This window comes from Nilaparvata lugens, chromosome 10 (genome assembly GCF_014356525.2).
Source record: "Nilaparvata lugens isolate BPH chromosome 10, ASM1435652v1, whole genome shotgun sequence".
NCBI classification, from domain to species: domain Eukaryota; kingdom Metazoa; phylum Arthropoda; class Insecta; order Hemiptera; family Delphacidae; genus Nilaparvata; species Nilaparvata lugens.
In genome coordinates this window covers 25,408,580-25,423,255 of record NC_052513.1, presented here as the reverse complement: position 1 = coordinate 25,423,255, position 14,676 = coordinate 25,408,580, and the positions used below count along the sequence as shown (strand labels likewise).

General features: G+C 35.3%; 1 protein-coding gene across 3 annotated transcripts in view; it reads right to left on the bottom strand.

The window, feature by feature from the left end:
• The window catches only part of LOC111044240, a 142,391-nt gene that overhangs the window by 90,854 nt on the left and 36,861 nt on the right, over positions 1–14,676 (bottom strand). For all 3 annotated transcript variants that reach the window (XM_039437027.1, XM_039437029.1, XM_039437028.1), the window contains 3 exons: positions 3,718–5,162; positions 2,358–2,555; positions 826–939 (listed from right to left, as the gene is read on the bottom strand). In XM_039437027.1, the coding sequence (XP_039292961.1) occupies positions 826–939; positions 2,358–2,555; positions 3,718–5,157 (1,752 nt within the window). In that variant the 5' untranslated portion in view covers positions 5,158–5,162. The remainder of the gene's footprint in view (positions 1–825; positions 940–2,357; positions 2,556–3,717; positions 5,163–14,676) is intronic.

The window sequence follows — 14,676 nt, the reverse complement described above, 5'->3', positions numbered from 1 at the left end:
CAAACTTGTATTGTGTATAATTGAATGATTATCAGCTCAAAAATGAAATCAACTCTAAATTCGATTGTGCTCTGATACTCAGGTGTGCATATTCCTATCTGCTAACATGCATTTTGAATTTCATGAAATCTTTCAATCCATTAATGAGTTGACGATGACAAATTTAATTTAGATGTTAAATTCAGCTACGGTAACTACAATGTGAACACTTTTCATTTTCACTTGATGTACCGATATGTAGTAATTATAACTTTGTGTATGATTTATATATGATGCATGGAGCACTTGTTCACTTAAAACTCATTTTCAGCAGGGTTGTAGTTTCTAAGAGTGAAAATATGTATTTTGAATTTTACAAAATGGAGATCCAATTGCTCTAATGGCATTTGTCCATATGAGGAGCCTTCTTCACAATTAATATTGTATATAATATCGTATTCTGTAAACGAAGAAGAAATAAATCAATTTCAATGTTAACTTGAGTTGACTTTTTTGTTTTTAACTTTCAATTTGTTACAATTTTGGTATATATTACATTTTTGTTTTTCTGTTAAATTCACTATTTTCTCAACAGAGATTTTATTCTGTTTCTCCAATTATAATTTTGGATGTGTGTTATGTGGAATTGATGAGTGTATACGAACTGGTTGCAGTTGACTATGCAACTGAAAAAAAACTGAAAAAGAATATTGGTATTCTATCAGTGACAGTGATACGATTATTATTCAAACGTGATATCTATTTGGAAAATAATTGTAAATTTGAAATCTCCAAGCTTAGGAATAACCTCGAGGAAATTATAAAGTTGAAATTTTACACACAAACCTTTCTAACGGACGCCTTGCCTCCTCTAACCACCATCCTCCCAGCAATGGCCTCCTGCAGTTTCCTGGGCAACCGTCGAGGTCTCCGGCTAGCATCTCCTCCTATTTGAGCAGACTGCAAATCAAACACCTCTTATCAATCAATCAAATTATTAACAAATCGATTTATCAGACAATCGATTAATCGTTTTTTGATAAATAAGTCACAAAGCTCTGGGCTTCAACTGTCTTTGGTTGCTCTTGATTGTTTGGTTAAACACAGTGTTTTTTTATCACAAAAAATTTTGAGTTTGAAAGTTGTAAATTAAATTGCAATTAAGTTGAACCAATCAATCAATAAATCTATATATCAATGAATTGAAAAATCGTTAGTAATAAGACATTTGCCAAACATGAAACTGTATCTTACTAAGGATATTGCATCAAGTAAAATAATACAAGATAAAGTGGAATTGAATTAATTTAATGCAAATGAGTAGGCCTACTGTAAGATTTGTTTTTTTTTTGAAACTTTTATATTACTTATTCTTCATTGCTTGAGTTTACATGAAAATAACATCACTTCACAAAAATTATATTATAATCCTTAACAATGCCCAAATGTATACCTGTATGGGAAACTGAATGAAGAGAGAATTTAAAACGTATACGCACTCCTACTGATGAAATTTTTGAAGAATTCAATGTTTTAAGTATAAGGCAAATTTATGTAAGAAATATATTTTTATACATGTACAAAAATCATAAAGATATGTTTAAGAAAATTGAGCACAGCTATCGAACTCGTTCGTCAGAAGCAATAGGAATCCAAGTTCCAAGGCTAGTCAAAACTCATTCCACTACTAATACTTATCATATAGCACACACTCTGTATAGAAATCTGCCTGAAAATCTACGTAATACCGAAGGTAAATCCAAAAATATTTATAAAAAAAATGTTAATGACTGGTTAAAGGAGATTGGGAGGACAAATATAGAAGTGATAACTCATTCATTGTATAAATAAAGCAAATGTCGTGTAATGATAGTCCAAATTTAACTCTTAATGTTTACATCTCTTATACTTAAAATCCTTTAAACTTCAAATTTTCTCTGATATTAATACCTGGTTTACCCAAGAATATGATAGATGCAAGTATGGGGACAGTCCGACGTTAGCCAATCATCGCCAAGGCCCTCTTCCACACACAGGCTTTGCCTTTGTGGAGAGTTTTCATGAAGTTTTTTAAAATATAATGTTGTATTTTCTGGAGCTACGATATTATAACAACTAGATTTAGTTATAATGATTAATTTTTTTAGTTCAACTGTAAGTTTTATTTATGATTGTTTGGATGCAGAAGATGTAACGTTGTTGTATAATATGAATATTTGTACCCTGAAATCTTGATAATAAAAATCCAATTTGATTTGATTTGATTTGATTTTGAAAACAAGAGCACTCTGGATTACATCACCATCCGGTCTTAAAAAATAAAAGCAAACTTGGATTGAATACTATCTTACAAAATGGAGAATAAATCAACCACTGACCCTATGCTGTAGATAGTCCTCATCGAGCTGCCGTTCATGCCTGGTGCGGCGAGCATGCAGGGGCGACATGAGATGTCGCTCATACAGACCACGTGACGAGAGGCGCCGATTGCAGACCCCACACCAGTGGGCCACTCTGTTGCCCGTGCTGGATGAAGGCAGCCACTTGCCCCGTGAGTGGCCCGGCGGTGGCATGCTCTGAACAGCAAAACCAGCACAAAACTCTACTTTTATCAAAACGAACAACTTATTTGTAAATGTATTATTCATTTCTATGATTATGATTGTATGTACTGTATATTTCAATTATTATTTTATTATTAATTGGAAATATTTCTAGTGATTTTGTATTTTGGTGAAATGAAGATTTCTGATTTTATTTTGATTTATTTGCCTAAATACATTCGATAAGAATGTAAATTATTAGAAAAGTATTTGTAAAAATGTGGGTAGTGTAATTGTACAGTCAATGTGAATAATTGCACAGTTTTGTATTGAGAACACCAAAAATACAAGAAGAACACTGGCGCTAGACCACTTTCCAAAAATTAATTCATTCTAAAATCAAATAAGTCTTACAGAGAATCTCTTGATACAGGCCTATCTACGAACTTTTTCGATCAAGATTCTACATGCAAATTTAATATCTGTTATAATACTTAATGTATTTATTTATTTATTTATTCAATGATACACAAAACACAGTTCATCAAAATTATAGAACAAGGACCAACAGGCCTAGAATCTAGGTATTCTAGATATAGAACTAACAGGTATATTCTTGAACTTTCAGTCAGTTTTTTGTTATGTTGAACCTTCAGTCAGAGTTTCAAAATTGAGAGTTGAGAGGTTCAGTTATAAATTATCTATATTATAAAATAATTTTTAATCACAAGTATTATGTTAACTGTGTAGTAGAGACTATCTTGCCAATTTTCTGACTCCAGCTGTTCAAAGTCTAGAACTTAGCTAAATGCCGAGCTCGGAAACCGGCCCTTAGTTATCATAAACACTCTTCTTCAGAAGTAGGCACCGGTAGGTCAATTAACTTTCAATTGACTTTCAGGTGAGTCAACTTTTTCCAAACATAGATGAGCTTGACAGTTGTTACAACCCCTCTACCCCCGAAGTAGATAATTGTGACAACATCTGATATTTTCTGTTAATATGGACATGGATAATCTACCTCAATATAACACAAGATAATCTCTACTACACAGTTAACATAATACTTGTGATTGAAAATATCTTATAATATAGATAATTTATAAATGAACCTCTAACTCTCAATTTTGAAAATCTGACTGAAGGTTCAACATAACAAGTAAATCTTTTTGATAAATTTGATTGGGAATTTTACCTGAGCAACAGCTGGTCTACCCCCATGATCACTAGACGTAGACGGTTGCTGCTTGCAAGCGTTTCCAACGGCAGATGACAACGAGCTGTTCGCCTCCTGGTCAGTCCACGACACTGACGCCAGGCTCAGACTCCTCTGCTGGTGCACTGACGGGCTGCTTCCCGGCTTCCATTTGCCTCCGTATGACCTACGCCCTGCATACACCTCGTCCTCCTCCTCATCATCCTCCTCCTCCTCTTCATCTTCATCTCCTCCTCCTACCTCCTCCTCAACCACATCATCAAAATCTCCAATCTCTGATTTGGCACAAGTGAAAGGTATCACTTCTTCAATGGGAGCCAAACTCGAGAACGAAAATGTTGTGTCAGTTGTAGGAAAATCGGAAAAAAGTTCTGGGAAAACTTTGTCACTATTTTTGTCCAAATCCTCATTAATAACAGGGGTTTCCTGTGTATTTTCCGCACTTCCTATTACTTCATCAATATGATCCACTTGGTTTTCTACCAAACTAGTATTTATTACACCTCTTAATTTATTTTGAGTGGTTTGATTCTCTACGAAAGAATTCACACCAACTCCTGATGCATTTTGATAGCTTTGTTGTTCGACAAAACTATTATTCACTCCGCCACTTGATGTATTCTGAGAAGCTCTCTTTTCTACAAAACTAGTATTATCACTAATAATCCTTGATGCATTTTGAATGGTTTGATTTTCCTTGAAGCCAGTAATTTTCCCAGTTCTTGATGTAATTCGTTCAGGTTGATTTACTACTCTACCTCCCGATGAAATTTGAGAACTCTGATTTTCTACAAAGCATTCATCTACTCCACCTCTAGATGTATTCGTAGTATCCTCTACATCACCCAACCTACCAACAATTACTCCCTTCTTCTTATTCCTTTTCTTCTCTCTCCCTTTACCATACCTCCCCCTCCCCTTCCTCCCTCTCTTCACCACCACTTTCTTCTGCAAGCTATCACACGTATCCTTCTCCCTCTTTTCCACTCTCCTCCTCTTGCTTCTCGTGACTACTCCGACACCCAAATTCTTGTGATGATGTTTGGAGGAGACATCGACAGAGGCGGCCGTAGGACACGAGGAGCCACCAGTCTTTGCACTGCTCTGCAACTCAAGCAACGAGAAAAAGTCGTCTGCCTTGAGACAAGGGTCCACGTCACTAGTGAGTATATCAGGGGAACTCGGGGTGGTCACTAAGTTTCCTGCATTCTTTGAAATACTTATAAGATGTTTGAGGCTATCATTGTCACTAGTACTTGCTACTGGTATTAGAGCGCTGCTTTCTGAGTTGGATTCCGGTTGGAGGTAACAGTTTTTTCGAGATCGATGTTCCACGTATGCAGCAAGACCCAGGATTGTTCGTCGACATCGGAGGCAGAAATGGATATCGTCGTCCTCATCGTCTTCCGAATAGTTCATGTTATCTGCAAAAACAAATTGGTCAGTTGAGTGAATAAATTTACATCCATGTAGAGGTAAGAAAGAGTAAGGCTAACCGCATATTGAGATGCGTAATAATGCGTTAACGGGTTAATATAATATGATCATATGGTATCAAATCATCTATAACAGACTCGCGTCGCATCGCGTCTTCTGTGACAAGCCTAAGGTTAGGCGCACACCAGTTAGTCAAAACATGACAAGACATGATCAGACACGTTTAGTCACAATACTTCACATAGCTGCTTATGACGCAACTCACACAGATTAGTCATTGCAATTAGACATGTCTTCATAAGCAACTATGTGAAGTATTGTGACTAAACGTGTCTGATTATGTCTTGTCTTGACTAACTGGTGTGCGCCTAGCCTTATAGAGGCAAATTGAGATTCAGATGCGAGTAACGGCCTTGAGCAGAAAGATTCCTTGCTAAAATAAGACAAGAGTAATAATTTCTCCTTCCTAAAGTAATTTTAAACAAATTATCTACAATTATGTCTCCAAGAGTAACTTAGAATAAACTTTGAAATTTGATGTAATTTTTCAAGTCCTTCTAAAGAATGAAATTATTCACCAGAAATGAATACTGGAATATTTTGTAATTGCAGTTGTGATCATGAAGCTGCAAGAAAACGCAAAATAGAAGGATATTATTGGGAACAGGAATAATACGTAGCAATAGGAGAATTTGAAGACGTGTAGAAGAAAAGATGGATGGAACCAGGAGGAGGGAAAGAAGTGGCTGAAAAAGAGAAGGAGAATGGAGTGTATGAAAATTAGGATAAATATGAAAAGAGTGCAAGGAACAATGTGGATAAGAAGGTCAAGGAGTATGAGAGGACGAGAACCAGAAGGGGAAGGATGAGTGGGAAGAGGAAAAGGTGGAGGAGGATGAGGGAGGAATTGGGAGAGGAAGAAGAAGAATACGACGAAGAAGCTGCTGGTTAGTGGTTAGCCTCATCGATACGATTGCCATTCAGAACATGACAGGATATCAATTCAGGAGAATCATTGGTGCAATAATTTTGATATAATATTGCATGCGTCTTGAAGGAGTTGCGAGTCTTTGAAAACAGCCACAGTTGAAGTTTTAGTATTAGCGAGTGAGTGAGTGAATGCACTGACAATAGCACATACAGATTGCGTGATGACTGCACCACCACTCATACCTTGTGCCACTCTCGCACGCACAGGTTCCCCGTCGGCCGTCACTCCATCTGTTTTGTTTATGCTACACGGAGCCGGACAATATTTCATCCGATGTTTTGTACAACATTAAAATTTAGGGAGCCGCAATATTTTCAGACCACCGTTTCCTTCCACGACGTCTTCCAACTTTGATAAATAATAATTTTTAAACGCTAGACCTTCACTCGACTATTAAATCATCGTCTGCGATGGCAATATGCTTGCCACTCACGCTCACGCTCTCTTATCGTCAACTAATTATTCATATTAGACTTCTGTTTCATTTCTTTTTCAGCGTTTCCTTCCTTCCTTCCTTCCTTTCTATTAGTGTCCACTCCTCAATTGGTGTTTTACGTGTTCTTCATTTCTTCTCCTTTCCTCCACTTCTACTTCTCTTCTTCATTGTAATTAGACTTCTGTTTCATTTCTTTCTTAGTGTTCCCGTCCTTCCTTCCTTTATATTAGTGTCCGTCTTGGTTATACATGCGGGTTCTATTTCTTCCTCTTTCCTCTACTTACTCTTCTACTAATTATTCATCTTCTGTTTCATTTCTTATTCAGTGTTTCCTTCCTTCCTTTCTTTTCTATTAGTGTCCTGTTCCTTCCTGGTGTTCTATGCGTGTTTTGTTTCATCTCCTTTCTTTCACCTCTACTTCTTTGCTTCATTCCTATTATTACTTTCCTTGCCCTATTACCATAGGTAGGAAAAGTATTGCTTTCCGAAAAAAAATTAATGTGCCCCAATTTCTATACGTTTCAAGGTCCCCTGAGTCCAAAAAAGTCATTTTTGGGTATTGGTCTGTATGTGTGTGTGTGTATGAGTGTATGTGTGTCTGTGTACACGATATCTCATCTCCCAATTAACGGAATGACTTGAATTTTGGAACTTAAGGTCCTTACACTATAAGGATCCGAAACGAAAATTTTCGATCAAATGCAATTCAAGATGGCGACTAAAATGGCGAAAATGTTGTCAAAAACAGGGTTTTTCGCGATTTTCTCGAAAACGGCTCCAACGATTTTGATCAAATTCATACCTAGAATAGTCATTGATGAGCTTTATCAACTGCCACAAGTCACATATCTGTAAAAATTTCAAGAGCTCCGCCCCATCTATGCAAATTTTTATTTTAGATTATCAATTATCAGGTCTCAGATATAATTTAAACGAAAAAATTCAGGTGGAAAAGATTGAGCATAAAAATCTTTTCAATTAATGTTCAGTAACATTTTCTCCTAAAATTGAAAATAAGCTCGAAATTCGAGAAAATAAGATTATTCAATTGCAAACTGTTGGCAACTGTTGATTCTATTAAATCATTCACTATGAAGAGATAGCAGACTTTGTGTGTCTTGTCAGATCTTAGAAAAGTAGACTTGAGATGCGCGGGAACACTATCGTCAGTTGATCAATTTTCATAACGGCAAGGAAAGTTGTGTGAGTGCACCACACCAGATTTTTTTTTATTGCACTGTCGATTCCATCGGTTCCATTTCTATTTCAGTGCTTCCTTCCTACCTCAACTCCTTTCTATGTTTGTCCTGTTTCTTCTTCATGTTCTATTTTTGTTTTCTTTTTCCACCTCTCCTCATTCACTTTTGAGAAAAGCATTTCATTAATCTCTTCTTAATTTCTACTGTTCTTCTAATTTCGACTGATTTTTCGTCTCTTTGACTTTGTGTTGTGTTCATTTGCTGTCCTTTTCCTTTTTTGTGTCCTAATCGTGTTTCTTTTTGCTTCTGTCGAATTGAAACATGTTTTCTCTCTTCTTTCACCTGTCGTGGATATTCAATTTAAAATTTGTTTCTTCTCTTTAGACCGATGCTTTCTATCAGTATTCCATGATCAATAGTTAATTCTATATAAATCAATTATCTGTTTATAGATAATTCTATGTATGAATGATTCTATACATCTTGTATTCCAATTGAGTAGTTAATTCTTGATCTCAGCAACTTCCATTACAGCTCATCTGTAAGTTGACACCCTGCATTTCCATCCTACCTTGAATTATATATTTTCATCATTTTTTTGTCTACCTGACTAGGTTCTCCAAAATAATAAATGTAAAACTTATACCATTATTATTTGCAATAACCATAGATAAGCTGAGCAAACTAAAGCCGTGTCCACACTGAGTAAATGTTTGACATACATGTTCGACATACATTTTTGTTGAGGAGTTCAGGGACAAACATTCTTAAAAGTTTGGACAATCATTGTTTGTCAAACAAAAAATTACTGTTTTCCAAACATTTTCAGTGTTGACAGCTGTAAAACATAAAACCTGTTCTTCCCACTTACAAATCATTATTTTGTTTGGTGACGCGTCCACGCTTCCACGGGCAAACATTTTTTGTCAAATAAAATTTGCCCAAACTTTTTCAACAAACATGTTTGTCGAACATTTGTTCAGTGTAGACACGGCTTTAGACAAGCGATCAATCTTCAAGTCAAATGAAGTGAACCTGGTGACACTTATGAAATGGTGCTTCCTGAGGGGTTATCTCTTATGATAGAGTCCCACGTTATGAAGCCATTGTGTGAAGTTGTGGATTGTAAATCCTTCACAGATAATACGATGTTTCTGATATTTATAAGAGCAGTCTCTAAGTTCCCTCTTTTGCGAATAAATTCACAAAAAATTAAGGCCGTCCGGCTCGCAAAATTACTGGGTTCAAACCTCAGCTCTAGCTCAGTGGTAGAAACATGAATTTTATAAATACAAATAATCACCATAAGGTTCAGTGACCGGTGATTGGTAATTCTTACCGCTGCTTCTGTGAAGTTCTTGAAGAATACCAGTACGGAAAATAAAAGAATATTTGATGACTGATTATCAGTAACCATGTATCATTAGAGAATAATAAGGACCAACTATAGTTGCTTCTAGTTGATTCTTAAAACGCTCGTCGTGAATACAAGTATTCACCAATATACCCTTCCAAAATTCCTTAGAACTTACAATGCCAGTTCTTGAAGCTCTCTGGATCCTTATATGATATAACTGGAACCTTATTAATATAATTTCTTAATATACTTGTTTTGGTAGATGAGATGAATATCATCAAAGGATGATAAATATTGAGTGCTCTGAATAAGATTAATATTACTTGATTCTATAATTTTAAGTGCTGCTAAATATTTGTTGGTACCAAAACAGCTCAAACTATATAACACAAGATGAGTTAGGATATAATAAAAAATTCTATAAGTTTGTATGCTGACATAAAACACAAAATATATTCCCATAAAAAAAAAGATGTGCATAAACTATTCGATATAACTATAATTCACTTAAATAATCTATTTCAAAAATCTGAACAATTATCACAGGCTTTACTAATATTCACAATAGTGAGTTTCAAATTCATAAATATATTATATTTAATACTGGTACTTAGACTTCCAATCAATACGAAATTCTGCAAATAAAAACCTGTTCGGTCTATAGGTTTGATATACTATACTTGGTTCAATTAACAAATTTATAATTAATAAATTAATATTCAAACATGAGATCTCAGGGATTTAATGAATTCGGGCTGTGCATGGAAGTAAGCTTCCTACATATATCAAATAAATTTATAAAATGTTCTTATGAACTATGTGATATTGTTCAACACGTGGTGACTCTTAATTTTAATTCAAATTAATTGGAATAGCGCTTTTTTTTTTAATTACCCCCACTGGACGTAGAAAAAAACGAGCTCGTTTGGTTTGACTTATCACTCACTGAACTGAAGTTCTAGCTGGTCTCGTGGATTGAATTAATTATTCCCAATAATTAATTAGGTAGGCTCCTTTCGTCTCTGCTGGGCTAGCGCGTGATCCAGACTTTTATAAGTTTCTTTCGAATTAGCTATTTTTTATGGGAATCTTTACAAATTACGAACTCTTTGACAGCACTGAGTTCACATATAATTGAACATTTAATACAAATACTTTACATTAAAAAGGGTCTGGCTTAATAGTTTTAAAATTTTAAAAGGAAGAAGAAAAAACCCTAAACTCCATGTGCATCCTCTCCGGTCGGGATCTTAAGCCAGAAGAAGGAGGTTTTCAGAAAAATTTGTCTCTTCCATGAATAATTCTGTAAGCTACTCTCTGATTGGCCTTCAATTTAATAGACTCAATACAATTGGTTGCCTTGGGAATCAGGGCTTCCTCGGCTTTATAATAGAAAAAAATTAAATAAAAAAGAATTCTTATACAAATGTATGGAGTGTTTATCTTAAATTGATTTCATAAATAAATCCTAACATGCGATGTTACTACATTCAGTCTTTATATGAGTTCTGTATACTCTTGATTTATCATGCTTTCTTAGATTATAATAAACATTTATACAAAAATAATGGGTGTCTGTATTTCTACACATCGACTTCCTTTAGTATACATAACATATCCTTTATGAGTAAATTTTATATAATTCAACCTGTCATATGGGTTGATCGAATAATCAGCTGATTCGCTCAGTATTGATTCTAATAATTATCGATTTATCCAAGATCGACTAATTCTTTTCAAAATGTAAACAAGTAACTCTAACCTCAATGTTCATGCATTTTATTTTTTTTTATAATCCGCCAATAATAAGTAAGCCGCTTTATAACTTTTTGATCTTACCAATGGGTTCTCATAATTATTAAATCACAATTATACATGTTTTCTTATCATTTGTTGATAATGCTATTACTCCTAATCGCTAATAATACTTGATTTGAGTTGTTTTATCCTTTGACTAGGTCTAACCTTCTTTCCAATTTTATAGTTCTATTATATTTCATTAGTTCATTTTAAAATATTTGGTGGTATTAATTTACCACGTGACACACTTGAAGTCGATTTGTCAAATTTAAATCATATAAGTGTTGAGGAGAATACCCAAAATATTCAAGGAAGTGATTGAACCTGAAAAATTGATCGAAGTACAATATACTTATAATGGGCGAAGAACAGAGCAGTGGTAAATAGAGCACCAGAACACTCAGAGAGTGAGAGAGTGTACTACTAATAAGGTGGAAAGAGAAAGAAAAGGAACAGGGAGAGAATCTAAGTTGCCTCTCTTGCTACCTGCATGTTGGCTGTTAATGAGGAAGCCAGTAAATTACCGTAGGTGTTCGTCATTGCAGAGCATAAATAAGAGCGCCTCCTCCTCCTCATTCCTCCTCCGTCACCACTTCTTCCTCTTCTTCCTTCTGCCATTGCTCTTGCTGTCGTGTTGTGCGCACATATTTCATGGCCAGTATGACTTGTTTATGCTTGCCATGTCGCGTACATCATAGTCACATCATTTCTGCGCGCCCCGTTCGTCTTTTAATGAGAAACAGCCGAAAACTTCAAGTTTAGCAGTCACCAGACATGATGGCTGCCAGGGGAATTGTGTATGACTGACTGTGTATGATGCAAACCACACTTTTCTGCGATTTTAGTAGGTCGCGTTATGAGCTCGACCTGCAATCTTGACTCTTCATTTCCAATTATGTTTTGGAACCTCCAATCAATGCATGGGTTTGTTTCAAAAGATAAACTCCGCTGCGCTATGCTGCGCTACGCTACGAACATTCTTAATCCATAATTGTATACAAACAGATATAGGATTCTCTTTTCTTACTAGCTTATATGATCAAATTAAAAGCCAAACCTAAATCTTGAAGATGTACATTCAAAAAGGGTGAATATGTTATTATTGTTTCATATTATAACATTATTGTAGCATGTTCATCGGTCAATATCATCCCTTCAAAATAAAAAGACTTTTCCTTGTTTTCAAAGATTCTCTGAATTTTTCGTGTTACTCCTTGTGTCATATGAAAGGACACAATTATAATTACTCCAAGCAAAAATATCTTCGGAATAACTGAAGCTTAGAGTTGAGGTAAGAGATAAGAAATAAGAAAAAAGTAGTAGGACAATTAAACACTGTGATGTGTACAGTGTAAGATGATAGGTGAGGATCATACGCAGTACATTCATGTCATGGGGGTGAGGGTGATCAAGATACCTGATTCAGATAGGAGAGAGAAAAGCGATTATTCATCATAGAAAAGTATTGGATTAGAACTACGTTCGAATAAAAACCAAATATCAATGGAGATCAATGTATAATACATTATATACTGGTTTTCACATTAACACTGAATAACTAACTTTATGAATCTAATAATAATTATATTGGGAGATATTATTAAGATGAGACACGTTTCTTATCACAATAATATAATATTTTGATGCATCTACATGAATATCAGGAGAAAAATCTCAGATAGGAAAAATAGTTTTTTGGACTTAGTTGTATATACGTTGGTATATGAACAGTTCTGTGTTACAGCCTTTTGTTGCTTTCCTGAAGTGTTATAATTATACTCAATGTAAATGAATGACTTATCTTTAATCATCCAATGATAGGAGATTTAAAAAGTAGCATCCAAGAAGGAAGTAGGAAAATATTAAGAAAGAGAGAGAAATCATTCACGATTGAAGAAATATACAGTAGAAAAGGAAAAAAAGATGTGTTAGAATAGACGGTGAACAAGGAATAAGAAAGAACTAAGGATAAGAAAAGCTTCTGGTGGAAAAGCGTAGAAGAAGGGGTGAAGAGGAGAAGAAGGAAAATACTGAGGAGATGACTGCTGGGACCAGTTGAGGGTTGTGAGGAGGTGGTTGGGGAGTAGGAGTAAGAGAGAGGGTGAGGAGGGAGTCGCTCAAGTTTGATGGGCAAGTGTCAGCGTCCTATTAATGAGTACAATCATTGATCCAAACTCAGAGACCCTGTCCCCCTCACCCCCCTCTCTAGACCGTCACCCCCCAACCCCAAAAAACAACCCTCACCACACGTTCCACTACTACAACAGCATTCCTTGTTGTTTCTCTGTTTTTCCGTTTTCATTCTTCTCGAGCTTAGCGCCAACTCAAACCTCTTGTCCAAGTATTTTCTCCTATTCTTTTTCTCATAGTCTTCCAATAGAAATCACTGTTTGAAATCTAAAAGAAGAAATCTTATGCGGCTGTTCCTTAGCAATAATTTTTGTTATATGTGAATTGTGATGTTATTAATATAGTGCCTATAACCTAAAAATACGGCACCTCCCTAGTGCCAGTAATATAGTAGCCCCACTATTAAAAAAAAGAATAATCAGTACCATTTTACATCTTATTAATGCAGCCCTAATGTGTTAGTAGCCCTTTACAGAAAAAGTGAATATAATAATAAATTATAGTAGTATGAAAATCAGTTATAATTTATTATAGTTGAGTCCTATTAGGGAATTGTAATTCAATTTATCTGTGATGTTACTATTACGTTAGTTGGAGTGACTCCCAACAACTTGGCAACAATGTTCCATTCATCACTTCAGCGAGGTCCCGAAATGAAATCTGACAAATTAATTCAAGTGAACGTTATAATTAGGCTTGCCGGGTTCAGCGACTCTAGTTATGACGGCGAAGTTATGAAGACACCGGCCTAGATGGATGTATAAATTACAGTAAATCCTGCAAAAATAGACACTCCACTATTATATTTCAAATTGCCAAATCCCTCTCGATATTAAATCTTCGGTGAAGACGCGAAGCAATGCAAGATCGGATCAAAAATAGACTGGACGGACTTCACCCGGCAATAAACCAGTCACAAGTGTTCGTCATATAACACAGCGGTGCGTATAGCTCATTCGTTTGTTTCCTTTGGGTGAGATGAGTTATTAATCTTCATAGGCCACACCGTTGTGAGTGGGTGAGAGAGAGTGAGGAAGATCTAGGCAGGAGAAAGAGAGAAGGTAGAGCAAGGCGATGAGTGATTGAAAGTCGGACGAGTTTCAAAATAAAATCTGTTGAAAGTCGTCCAGCTGTTAGTCGTTTACATGTGACCATCTTAAATCAGGCCTCCGCGATGATGTCTTTGCTACCACGATACTATTCTTGAATCGTGTGTGAGTGATTGAGTGAAATCGATTTTCTATGCGATGCTCCATCTAGTCAACGTAGAAACTTACAAATTTTCTTCTGTAGATGCTTACAATTCCCTCAACTAAGCTAGTTTAGTTTGAAATATCTTTTTCAAGCAATAATATATTATAATAGGGCTACTTAAATTGTTAATTGAAAAATAAATGAGTTCATTCTTCTTCTATTCTTCAAAACTTTTCCATATAAAATACAACCTTTTTAAGTAGCCTATCAAGTAAACAGATTGACCAAATGATAAAGGATGATGAACATCAATTCAAATTCATTTTTAAAATTTCTCGATAAGAGGCACAATAACTTGACTACTAATTCCATTTCAAACTGATTGAGAATCCTT